The 13,202-nt window shown below is 44.0% G+C and overlaps 1 protein-coding gene across 2 annotated transcripts in view; it reads left to right on the top strand.

Moving 5' to 3' along the window:
• The window catches only part of LOC137941489 (uncharacterized methyltransferase At2g41040, chloroplastic), a 67,915-nt gene that overhangs the window by 41,078 nt on the left and 13,635 nt on the right, over window positions 1-13,202 (top strand). For both annotated transcript variants that reach the window (XM_068786929.1, XM_068786928.1), the window contains exon 4: window positions 12,129-12,210. In XM_068786929.1, the coding sequence (XP_068643030.1) occupies window positions 12,129-12,210 (82 nt within the window). The remainder of the gene's footprint in view (window positions 1-12,128; window positions 12,211-13,202) is intronic.

The following is a 13,202-nucleotide window of genomic DNA, read 5'->3' on the forward strand; positions in this document are numbered from 1 at the left end:
TCATGAGACATGTATTCGCCGCCAGAATCAGAGCGCAAGACCTTGATGCTGGCAGAGAATTGAGTCTCTAGAAGCGCAAGAAAACACTTGAATGCTAAAAACTTCAGCCTTAGCCCGTAGAAAGTAAACCCAAGTAAACCAACTATAGTCATCAATAAAGGTGACAAAGTACTTGTAATGCGCATGAGAAACAACAGGAGCAATCCCCCAAACATCAGTATGAATAAGATCAAAACATTGTAAGGCATGAGAGGCATTATGCGGAAAAGGTAGAACTTTACTTTTGCCAAGTTTGCATGATGAACATTCAAAAGAAAGATCAAGAGAAGAACACGCTTTATGTCCCAAGACACCTGAATTAAATAATTTTTGAAGTACATCAGAGTTGGGGTGGCCTAGACGTTTATGCCACATCTTAGGTCCAAAATTAACAACATTACATGCAAAGGAAAGGAAAGGAAAACTAGGACTAATGGTGGGAGGAAAAACATAAAGAGGAAAGAGTCGTTCCACTTTAGGCCCCTTCACGATCATCGTCCCGGACACTTGATCCTGCACAACACAACCATATCGAGAGAAATGGATATTACAATTATTATCGACCAATTGACCAATAGAAATAAGATTTGTGGAGAGGTCAGGAGACACAAAAACATCAGTTAAACAAGAGGAAAGATCACCAACAGCACTGATAGACTCCTGATAATGCCTATCAACAAGAGGATAAGAGGAAAGATCACCACCAACTGCCATCAGCGGTGTTAATTTTCTGATTTCCATCATAATTGCGGACATTGGCAAGAGAAACAACAGTATTGATCATATGATTAGAAGCTCCGGAGTCAAAATACCATGGCTTAGAGAAAACTTTAGGATTACCTGAGAACCCAAAAGTAGAGAAAGCAAAAATGATCATTTGTTGTACCATCTTGGAAGTGAGTATGGTCAGTGGGGCGGAAGTGGTAGGTGCAGCAGGAACAACCGGCGAGGTAGCAGGCAATGCAGTAGAGCTAGAGGCACCAGCATAGGCATGATAAGCAGTATCCGGCCTCCTTGCAGGTCGAATGGGGCAAGTGGAGATGATATGACCGAGTTTCATACAGTAGTTACAGAACTTTCTAGGGCAATCTCGAGAAACATGACCAAAAGCTTTACAACTATAGTACTGAACAACACGCATGTCTCAGCCCTTATTCCTCCCCAGGGTTGCATAAGCCACAGTGACAGAGGCACTAACGCTAGCCCGATGTTCGATGCCAGCTTGAGTTGCTAGACGGTGCTCCTCACGGAGAAGTTCACTGAAACAAACAGCTAGTGATGGTACAGGATGACGATTCATCAGATTAGACCGTGCAATTTCAAAATCGGAACGGAGCTTCATCAAGAATTGATCTCTCTTGCTGATTTCATGCACTGCATGAATAGCAGAGAGAGCTGTAACGGGAACAGTAGAATGAACAATGTCGGCATAGTTAGCCCAAAGGTATTGAAAACCAGAAAAATATTCCTCGATGGAGAGACTTCCTTGTGTGAAATTAGCCATCTCATACTCCCATCTCATACTCCAAATGAAAACACCGAGCCGTGTTGTCTTGATGGTAAACTTGGGCAAGGTAACTCCACATGTCAACCTCATTTCTATAAGCCGCAAATTGAGAACAAAGTGAGGCTCAACGGAGCCAAGGATCCAGGTCATGACCCTAGCATCCTTGACTGTCCACTTGGACAAAGCCTTGGCCTCCCGAGGTGCAGGATCAGTCCCATCTATATGACCCCATAACTCTCCCATAACAAATAAACGAAACTGAAATTCCCAGGCACTGTAATTTTTACCCGTGAAATGGATAGGGAACGAGTCTACCTTATCAGATGACATGATAAGCCTACTGCTACAATGTCAAGAAGTGGTGAGGGAACTCCACACCAGATATGGCTCTAGAAGGAGAGATTAGAATTTGAGATGTCCCTACGAGCTTGGGCACAAACTATTAGAGGTGCTGCAAAACCCATCAATGAAAGGTTTCCAGCAACTGTGCGCACCCACGCCAATATGAGCCACGCCTTCATGGCTGCAGCGGTAGAAAGGGCCGCTGCAGATGCTGCGACATGGGTACCGAGCAGAAGAATCATCGTGGAGTGGACCGTTGCTCTCGTCGCACACCAAAAACGAACCGTCCAATACCAAAAACAAAGCCAATAACCCCGTCGACCATAAACGAACCGTCCATAACCAAAACTAAGATGTTCCCGTTGAACACCAAAAAACGAAATACCTGAGAGTGGAGTTGCCGAAATCTACTAAATCCGAGAGAGGAACCTCCGAAATCCGAAATAAAACCCACAAGACCCTATGAAATCCACTACAAATCGAGAACCGAGAAAGAGGGAAAGATTACTCACCTCGGAGAGCACAACGCCGAACCGATTTCTCCAACACCGAACCGAGACCGCTGAGGGCGCTGAAAAAGCTCGGAAAAAAAAATCAGGGCGCGGAACGAAGCTCTGATACCATGACAAAAGGATTTTCCAAAGATTGATTTCGATGTTGATTATTTCCTCCCGATACATAGATATGCATAGGTTAAGTTATAATCTACAGGAAATTACAATAATGCCCTCCCTTATCATAATTCATAAATATATAAGTACAAATCAACTTGATAACATCCAACACCCTCACCTAGGCCCGAATTTCTGGCTTAAGCCCATTAACAAAGTTGGACTCCAACACCTTCTCTGGAATATCTTCCAACATGGAAGCCGAATCCTCAAATCGCCTTTTGTAATCTCTCACGGTGGTCTCCTGCTTCAACACCAAAAATTTCACATAAGGAGAGCCATCTTCGTAACTTCAGAACCGTTTTCGCAATAAGGACTGAAATTCTTCCCAGTTCATGATCTCCCTCCTGTTATTTTCTTACTCGAACCATTTTAATGCCTCCCCTTCCAGACATACTGCAGCAGCTTCCAGTTTTTCACTGTGAGATACCCGGTTTAGCAAAAAATAGCGTTCAGCTCTGTAAATCCAGTCATCGGGGTCCTCTCCCTAAAAAACTGGCGACTCTAACTTTCTGGGTCGCACTTCATATCGGCCCTGCCTATTCTGGTCAACCTCGCCACCGTCTCTTCCATGTATTGAGTTATCGCCCACTGTCGAGTCCAGCCCCTGTCTCGCCGTTGCTAACTTACTCTGCGCAGCCAGATTTCGGTTGAGCTCCTCTTGGGTACACAGGAGTAGTTCAACTCGCCCTATCAGCGTCGTCAACCCTTGTTCCATGGCCGGAATCTTCCGAACCTCTTCCTTCATTGAGCTCACCTCCTCCCTACTGAGCTCACGATTCCCTCCATCGAATCCACCCTTGACTCCATTCTGGTAGTCGCCATGAGGACTGTCGAGATGCTCTGATACCAGATGATGTACCCTGACAACAGTAATACAGATTTTCAAGCCAAAGGGAAGAAATCGATGAACCTTCACTGCCAAAATCGAAAGATATAAAGCCTCCTTGAGCCGACGATGTAACCTCGATAGCGCTAATAAACGTCCGATAGCAGTAATCACTTGGCGCAAACACAATAGAGATAAAAACGGAAAATCCAATCCGAAATCACGATCGAACTCAAAGAAACTAAGCGAGCATAACCACTGGTTTTTGAGAGACTAGCACTCTCCCTGAGCAAGCTCGAATGACAAGAATGACAAATCCCCTTCTCTCCCTCTGCTGTCCCTCTATATTCCCTCCCGTAACCACTTAAAATTGTAAAATTCCCAAAAATGCCCCTGTCCCATTAATCACTGTTAACTCCTCTAATTATCCTTCAGCTGTTGTTTACTCCTTCTAGAGTAAGTAACACTAATTTGGGGTCTATCAAGATGTTTATACCCTTTTATGTAAAAATTAAGACTAAATGTTTTTCCTCCATACGAAGAATAAAATTTTTTATTGAGGGCATTTAAAGAAGAAAAAATCAGGCTTCAAAATTGAAGCCCTTAGTTATGGACCGGGTCGGGGATAGGGGAACGGGGCGGCACTGGGGATGGGGTGGAATAGTAGGGGAACGATGCGGGGATAGGGTTGGTTTTCCAACCCCTTTGGTTTTTTTTTTCGGGGACGGGGATCGGGTTTTAAGAAACTTGTCCCCGACCTGACCCGTGCCCGCCTGTAAAAATGACTAGCCACTTAGGAGGCCTATTGTTCAGCCTTATAACCTATTTACTTTATTCTCTATTTTCAATGTGGGACTTATTAGAAAATCTACTAAACGGCAATATCATCATTTTGCACTTACTATGAAGTCCAGTAGCTACACTATCTTATTCTGTGTTTAGTTTTATTTCTAGTTCAATTTTCACATAATTTGAATAAGTATGTAAAGAAATATACAGGTTTAAGTATTTTTTAAGTGACTAGGGGTATTCCTGTATTTTTTATTTTAAGCTCTATAAAATCACTGGGGGTCAAGCTAGACTCCCACACGGAGTCCTTTTGGCACTTGGTTTCTATCTCTTTTCTTTCCCTCTTTTCTCTCTTTCTCCAAAACCCTAAGTTCACTCTTTTACATGGTAGCAGAGCAGTAGATCTTGGTTGGAGCTTTCCACTGTTCTCCTATTCCCTCCATAAAAGCCCGCGACTTCAAGAAAGAGGATTTTCCAAATTTGCCCTAATTGGTTGGTAAAAATGACTGTGCAACCCAGTACTGGATCCTTTTGCCTACATCATCTTTGGGTTTGCCTGCGTTAGCCCTAATTTTCTGGAATTTTTCATGAATATGCAAATCTAAGTTTACAGAACTGGAATTATGCCCTAAAGAGAGTCCTTCACTTAATTTTCTTCTTTTTTATTGCTGCACAGCCCATTACTGAGCTGAGATTGCTTGTGTCGTCACTGAGCTGGGTGACATGAGCCCTGGAGATTGAGAAATTTGTGGATTTTTCAGGTTATTACCTACAGCAGACATATTAGGGTAGATTGGTTCTTCCAATTTGTAAAACCCTAATTTTTCCTGCGAAGTGGAGCCAACATAACCTATGCCTACTGTTTGTGAGCTGTTTTTAGGGCTATTTAAAGACCATATTGGCAGTATACATGGCAGATTGTAGTGGGGTTTTTATCCTTTAGGGGGATCTGTAAACTCAGAAGGAAAGGATACTATTATGATCACTACTGAGAGTCTGAATGACCAAAACTATCTTAGCTGGTCACGATCAGTCACTTTATACTTAAAGGCTAGGAAAAAGACAAAATTCATTAGGGATGATCCTCTTATCCCATTTGTTGGAAATTCGGAATTGATTGAAATCCCAAGATTTCTGTGAATAACTGTAATTGGAGGGACAAATTTGTACTTCTAATTATAGGAGATTACCTGTAAATTAGTAGATAATAGTTTCCCAATTTCTAGAGATTAGAATCAGATTTGTATCCTGATTTCAAGAGATTAGAATCAAATTTTATTATTAGCTTTAAATTAGATTTGTATTCCTAATTAGTATTCCTGATTTCCATATCCTCGCCTCGGCGAGAAGGAGATCCAACCAAATTACCTATTTATGTTTCAATAATGATTTAACGTTGTGTCAGACCTCTATTACTAATGTATTGATCCAGTTTTTCACCGGCCTTTATTCAGAGGAATGCTTCAATTGGCCAAAAATTCAGCACCTTCACTTCTCCCGCCTCTCTCCAGCAGTTGCGTCTCTCTTGGAATTCTCTTTCTCCACTGGTGAAGTCGAGCGGGCGGTGTTAGGGATGGAAATTGATAGGGCCCCGGGCCCTATGGTTTCAATAGGGATTTCTTCAAAAGGTTCTATCCAAGAATTAAGGAGGATCTTCTCCCGCCCCGCAATGGTTGTTAGGGGAGGCCCTCTTATTTTGTAATCTTTTTCTCGGTTTAATATATTATCACTTTTATAAAAAAAACGATTTAAGGAGGATATACTATCAGGATTCATGGCTTCTATGAGAAAGACATCACATTTCTGAGCATTGGGGCTTCATTCATCACGTTGGTCCCAAAAAAGACCAACGTTGAGAAACTGAAAGATTTTCGCCCTATCAGTCTCATCACAAGTACATACAAGATTATTGCCAAAATTTTGGCACATCGGCTTCAGGCTTTCTTTTTGACTGTCATACACCAAGGGCAAGGCGCTTTCCTCAAGGGGAGGAATATCCTTAATTCCACTATGGCCGCTCATGAACTCATTGACCACTTTAGCCACTCCAATGATCTAAGAATTGCCCTCAAGCTTGACTTGGAAGAAGCTTTTAATCGAGTACACTGGCTCCTGTTGGACGAGCTGATGGATCGTATGGGTTTTGGTGAGAAATGGAGATTTTGGATCAAGAGTTGTGTGGGCTCGGCTACCTACTCGCTCATCCTCAATGGCATGGTATGCAGTTATTTCAAAGGGACCAGATGGCTTAGATAGGGAGACCTGCTATCCTCGCTTCTTTTCAACATTGTGGTGGAATTCCTCTCCTCCATTTTCTATTCGGCCATGGAGCTTGGCTGGCTGACCCCTACTAGTCATAATGAGAGAGACCTCTTCTGGGACGACCTTCTGTCGGTCTGTCAGAGATGGTCTGTACCGCTTTTGCTCGCCGGTGACTTCAATGTGACCTGATTCTGCCACGAGAAGTCCCCGCCGTAGAGGAGGATTACTACCTCCATGAGGCTCTTTGCTGACTTCATTTGATGCTGGGAGCTCGATGAAATTGCTTTATCCAGGAAGACCTTCACTTGGTCCAATGGAAGGCAGCCCGGAGCTCCGAACAATTGATTCGCATCTCCTCTGTCGTCGGATCGAAGATGTCCTTCATCTGTGTTCCGATGGAAGCCGCTTCAAGCTTCGTCACGAACAAAGATGCGGGATTTGATTTTCTTCCTATCCGTGAGCTCCTTTCGGGGACAAAGAGAGTGCCATGTCGTCCATCGGCGTGGCTCAACAGTGCTCGCCAAGATCTATATTCCCGAGGCCACAAACTTTGGATTTGGCTGGAAAGAGTTCGAAGAAGCCATCCGGATCCTCTCTCCGATGCAGACTCCGGCAGGGGGAGCCCCCAGATCCAGCGACACCACCCGAGCCAATCTCCCCCCCACCCCCCTATACCTGAGCCCCACCAGCGACAAAGCACTCCTCTAAGCCCATTTCTTCCCCCAACTGGCCCTCCCCTTCCTTCGAAATTCCCTAACCCCCTTAACCCAGCCATGCAGAACCTCTTTTCATATCACCATATTCCTACACACCTTCTTCCTTCAGAAAAATCCAAAACCATCCAAATCCATACAAACTTACTCCATAAAGGGCGACGATCTTTGACCCGCTCTATCCTAGTCCACACCTCCTCCACTATCGTCAAATCTAGCATCCTTCACTTGGTCAAATGGTAGACAGCCCCCCGTCCTCTCCAAGCTTGACCGCTTCTTAGCCTATAACGACTGGCTTCAGATATACAGTAATGCCACAGGCAAAGTCCCCCCCCCCCCCCCCCCCCCCCTTTCAGGTTCAACAATGCTTGGATGGCGGACCCCTCTTTTGACTCCTCTATCCAGTCCTTCTGGGAGAGGATGGTTGTGATGGGCCCAACCGGGTGGAACTTCCTAGCCAAACTCAAGATGTTAAAGCTGTTGCTGCGATCATGGGCCTTTCCGAGGAAGACCTCTTCCTCAACCGAGAGAGCCGCCGTCCTTTCTCAGATTTCCACTCTTGATTCTGAAGAGGAATCTAGAAGCCTCTCTTCCTCAGAAGTAACTCAGAGATACGCCCTTCAAGGGCAAATACAGTCCTTCGCTCATAGTGAGCTCGTGCATTGGAAGTAGCGTGCAAGATTTAAATGGCTCGTTGAGGGGGATGCCAATACCAAATTCTTCCATGCAGTCGCCTGTACTCGGAGAAGAGCCAACCGCATCACCGCACTCAGCGTCAATGGTGAGAGTACCTCGGATCGATCCCTTATTTCGGACTCACCGGTGAACATTTTTGCAGAATTATACTTTGATGGCCAGCTAGTTCGCCCTTTCTTCGAAAGGGTTCATCTCCAGGTTATTCCTTCGGTCACAACTAGTCTCATCGAACTCCCTTTCTCCAGTAAGGAAATTGAAAAAGCAGCATTGGGTCTTCCTTTGGATTGTGCTCCGGGTCCGGATGGTTTCAATGAAGAATTCTATTGCCGATGTGGGCCCTTCATCAGAGACGACATTGCTTGCATGGTCCACTCGTTCTATCAGCATGGCATCAGATATAGGAGCATCGGAGCTTCGTTTATTGCCCTCATCCCTAACAAAGAAGGGGCAGAAATTCCATCTGATTTTCGGCTGATCAGCCTCACCACCAGTGCTTACAAGGTGCTTGCACGCCTCCTTGCCAATCGCCTCAGGGCGGTTCTCCCTATTTCAATCCACCATGGCCAAAGTGTTTTTATCAAGGGAAGAAATATATTAGACTCAGCCATGGCATGTCACGAGCTCATCCACCATTTTAAGACTTTAAAGCTTCCCAGATTCATCCTGAAGCTTGATTTTGAGAAAGCCTTTGACAGAGTTAATTGGATGCTTCTGGACACTCTCCTGGGGAAGATGGGATTCGGGGAAAAATGACGCTTTTGGATTCATAATTGCATCTCCTCTGCAAGCTACTGTTATGGTCCTGGGTGGTTAAGTACCTATGTCTTCCGCTCCTCACAAGCTGGTCTTTTGGGTAGTATTGGCTAGGTGCTTAATATTTGGTATCAGAACGGGAACACAATGGGGAATGTATTCCCAAATTGGGAGAAGGTACAAGATCGCATGGAGAAGGTAGAAGCTCGTATGGACAAAATATGCAAAGAAGTAGGAGAAGCACGAGCATTGTATGAAATTTTCATGGAATGTTGGACAAGGGAGCCATGCGTTGCCGCAGAAAAGGTCACAAGACCTGAAATCTCCGAGCAGGAAACTCCAACGACGGGCCCGTCAAAATTTATTTCCGGATCATGGAAATTTGACGAGCAGAGTGTAAGCACAGACAGGAAAGCAGCAGAAGTCTCAGACGGGGAAACAAACCACGGGCCAGAACAATCATAAAGTTCGTCCTGTTTACCAGCTGAAATCCCAGTGGCTACGTCCCGACTTCGAATCCCCACGATTACACGGCGCAGGTGGACCGCATGCCCCTGGCGTGACGCCGGCAAGGATTATGGGATCCCTCCACCGGTGAGCGTTGCTGTGTTATTGCCGTCGTGGTCGTCGGCTCGGGAGGGCGGGTGTACTGTTATGGTCCTGGGTGGTTAAGTACCTATGTCTTCCGCTCCTAATAGGCCGGTCTTTTGGGTAGTATTGGCTAGGTGCTTAACAGCTACTCCATTCTTCTCAATGGAATAACTTGCGGTTATTTTAGGGGATCCAGGGGAATCAGGCAGGGAGACCTCCTTTCCCCTTTGCTCTCCAATGTGGTAGCGGAATACCTATCATCTTTGATCTATTCGGCCAAAAACCTGGGTTGGATCCTCCCCACGACGGACTGTGCAGCCTTTGATGTGCCGATCCTTCAGTTTACAGACGATACAATTTGCTTTGGGGTTGGTACAATGGATTAGATTCAAAAACTGCATGTTGTATTGGGACTGTTTGAATTGGCTTCTGGGCAGAACATTAACTGGAATAAAACCACCCTCCTTGGCTATCATATTGACTCTCTTGTGCTTCAGGGAATGGCTGAATATTTGGGGTGCTCGGTGGGAAATTTGCCAGCTACATATCTTGGACTACCACTTTTTGACTCTCAGCCTTCGGTCATGTTGTGGTCCCCACTTATTGAGAAATTTGAGAAGAGACTAGCTACTTGGAGGGGCAAGCTTTTATCTACGACTGGGCGGCTCACTCTTCTCAAGTCTTGTTTGGTAGGACTGCCAAACTATTTATTATCATTCATGCACTGTCCGGCTTCAGTTTGCAACAAAATTGATGTCATCCGTTATCTGGAGAGGATTAGAGGACACCTTCAGATACCATTTGGTGAGTTGGAAGGATATTTGCATGCCCCGAAATCGGGGTGGTTTAGGTATACGGCCTACGAAGGAGATGAACAATGCCCTTTTGCTCAAATGGATCTGGAATTTCAACATCAAGCATAATAGCCTATGGGGTAATATCGTCAGGTTCTATTTTTAACCTTGGGTGCCTGGTGGAGGGAGGATGGTGCTACTCAGCTCCTATCCCTGATATGGAAATCAATTCAAAAGCTCCTCCCAATATTTAGAGATGCAACTTCCTTTCACACAGGAAATGGAAGGACCCTCCTCTTTTGGTCAGATGAAAGGTGTGGCCCCCGCCCCCTCTCTGAGGATTTCCCGGGGCTCTCTAGGGTGGCGAGAGATCTCTCTTGCTCAGTGGCGGATTCTTGGAGAGATCGCTCATGGAGTCTTACATTTCGTCGGGGATTAAATGACGAGGAAACTACTGTTTTTTGCTCTCTCCTCTCAAGGCTCAGCAGCACTACTATTCGTGAGCATGCAGTTGATAAACTGATATGGAAGCCCAGCATTAATGGATTCACAGTTGCATCCGCCTACACCTACATTAGAAAACAAGATTACAGCATCCATGAGCACAAGGCAAACCTGGCATGGAAGCTCTCAGCGCCTAATAAAATCAAATTCTTCGTGTGGACGGCCATCAGGGAACAAATCATCACCTCTGACAACCTCCATAAAAGAGGTTACACCGCCCCCGATCGCACTTGTCCCCTTTGTGGTGTGTGCGATGAGACAGTCCAGCATGTTCTCTTACATTGCGACTTTTAATGGCAAGTCTGGATGAAGATATTTCAGAAGATTGGTCTCCAAATGGGGCTACATCAGGACCTTGTTGGCACCTTTGAGATGGTTATGGGGATGCGCCTTCCTAAGTTGGGCAAGATAATTCTCTTGGCATGCCTTGCGCATGTCCCATGGTGTATATGGCTAGAGCGAAACAACCGGAGATTTAATTCCAAGGCTAGCAACCCGGATAATATAGCGTCTCAAGCAGTGGGCCTTATTTCGAGCTGGCTACATTCTAAGAAGGAGTTTGCTTCTCTATCGAGCGTCTCCCTTTGAGAAAATTGGGGTTTGATAGCGTACATGGTGGGCCCTCCTAGGAATCCGGTTATGACCACCTGGGATCCTCCCCCTTACGAATACATCAAACTCAATTTTGATGGCAATGCTTTAGGCTGTCCTAGGCTGGCTGGAGCTGGTGGTGTTTTCAGAGATAGCAGTGGAGACCCTATTTTATCCTATGTAGGGCCGGTGGGTATCGCTGATTCAAATACTGCTGAAGTGAGTGCTCTTCTGTTCGGCCTCCAAATCTTTAAAGAGCGGTTCCATGGCAAGCTGATTATTAAAAGCGATTCAAAGACTGCCATCAGTTGGTGTTCAAAAGAAAGCTCCCCTCCTTGGCGCCACTGGCCAATCATTGATTGTATTGCTGACATCGTGTCATCCATTTATTGTAATTGGAACCTCGTTCCTAGATCAGCCAATTCTTTGGCTGATAAATTGGCAAAATTTAGAACCTCCCAGCAATCTCTCATTGTTTGGGAAGGTTTCCCCTCGTGTAATCAGCTCGTTTGAGCTCTCATAATAAAAATCAGCATCATTAAAAAAAAAAAAAAAGTGAATAAGGGTATTCTTGTAATTTTTATTTCAGAGCTCTATAAAGGCACTGGGGGTCGAGCACAACCCCCACACAGAGTCTTTTCAGCACTCTGGTTTCTATCTCTTTTCTCTCCCTCTTTCCCTCTTTTTCACTTTCTCCATAACCCTAAGAACTTTTTCCTACTCAACACACACATATGTCCCTTTAAGTCTTGGTGAGAATTGAATCCCAGACTTCACACTAGAAACCTCCCCCTGTGACCATTGAGCCAAATTTCTCGTGGAAGGTAATGTTAAAAGTAGGAACTCTTGAATGTACTTTGATTCTTCAATATAAAAGTCTAGAACATGAGAATCTTGTCTGCAAAACTATATGAAAAGACTTTTCTTTGAAGTAAGATGATTGATCATTTTGTTTGCTAGATTTTGTGAGAGTTGCATGCTTCAAGAATGGACAAAAGTTTCGAACTCATGTCATTTGACTAAAAAGTTTCTCTGCATGATTATTAGGAGTCCACTTGTTTCATTTCTCTATGAGAGAGGGTGGCGTCAAAATTTTAGGAGGAGTGGCTTTCCTGGGCCAGACGAAGAGGTGGTTCCCCTCCCCTCCACATATTATTTATTTCTTCAAGATTCGATTAGATGAGAAGTGAATGAGAGTTGCCTATTATCTTCTTCCTTGTTGCTAGACCCAACCTATGTCATGTGTTATGGATTGCTGGTCCTGCATAGGAAACAAGAGCCCCAGTTTCATGATTTCCTGCTTATATTTATTGTTGTTTTTCACATCCTTGTCTTCTTAATCTGCTGTTCCTTTGATCTACTTGATTGTATTTGAACCTCTGACTGCTTCTGATGTAAATGTTACCTATCTTAAAAGATGAAAGTTATCTAACATGATGTTGTTTGATGCAAATTTGGGCAATAGTTTATAAATAATGATTCTTATAGGTTCACAGCCATTCTTTTTTAGTAAAGGCTTGAGGGTAATGCTACAGAATTTCAGAAATAAAGTTGAGGGATAAGGCTGGAATATAAGTGACCCATCTACTACTGTCTTAGCTATAGGGGATTCCTGGTTTTCAAGTTCAAAGAGAAGAACTTGAATTTATACTTACTGCTTTTTTAACTGGTAGTAGCTAGCATATGAAGAAAACTACCAAGTAATTATTCTTAGAAAAGAAAGAGAAATGGTGCTCCAGACAACAAAAAGAAAACTTGTATTAGTTCTTCAAGAAACTGATTCAAAGTTACAGTAAATTCTTCTATTTGTAGACTCTAAAACAACCATGGGCTTGCCAAAGTAAGTACATTACCATACTAGAGCTTTCCTATTGAATAAACGTTCTAGTTACAATTGAATATTGACTTGCTAAATAAAAAACCACCTTTAAGAAAGGATTCTGACAACTAACTTAGATGGAAACTAATAATAGTAAACTTACTATCTTTAAGACTTTCCTAAGTTGAGTACTCATGAAATAGACTTACTAACCAAGACTTTTATAAAGATAATTCTCTAAATTAAGACTTTGAACAAACTAGGAAACTACTAAAAGTTGAAAATTGTTGACTTTCCTTCTA

The sequence above is a fragment of the Aristolochia californica genome, unplaced genomic scaffold (assembly GCF_029961685.1).
Source record: "Aristolochia californica isolate CCGP_79_NKW_82.1479 unplaced genomic scaffold, dmAriCali1.0.hap1 SCAF_9, whole genome shotgun sequence".
Lineage (NCBI taxonomy): Eukaryota > Viridiplantae > Streptophyta > Magnoliopsida > Piperales > Aristolochiaceae > Aristolochia > Aristolochia californica.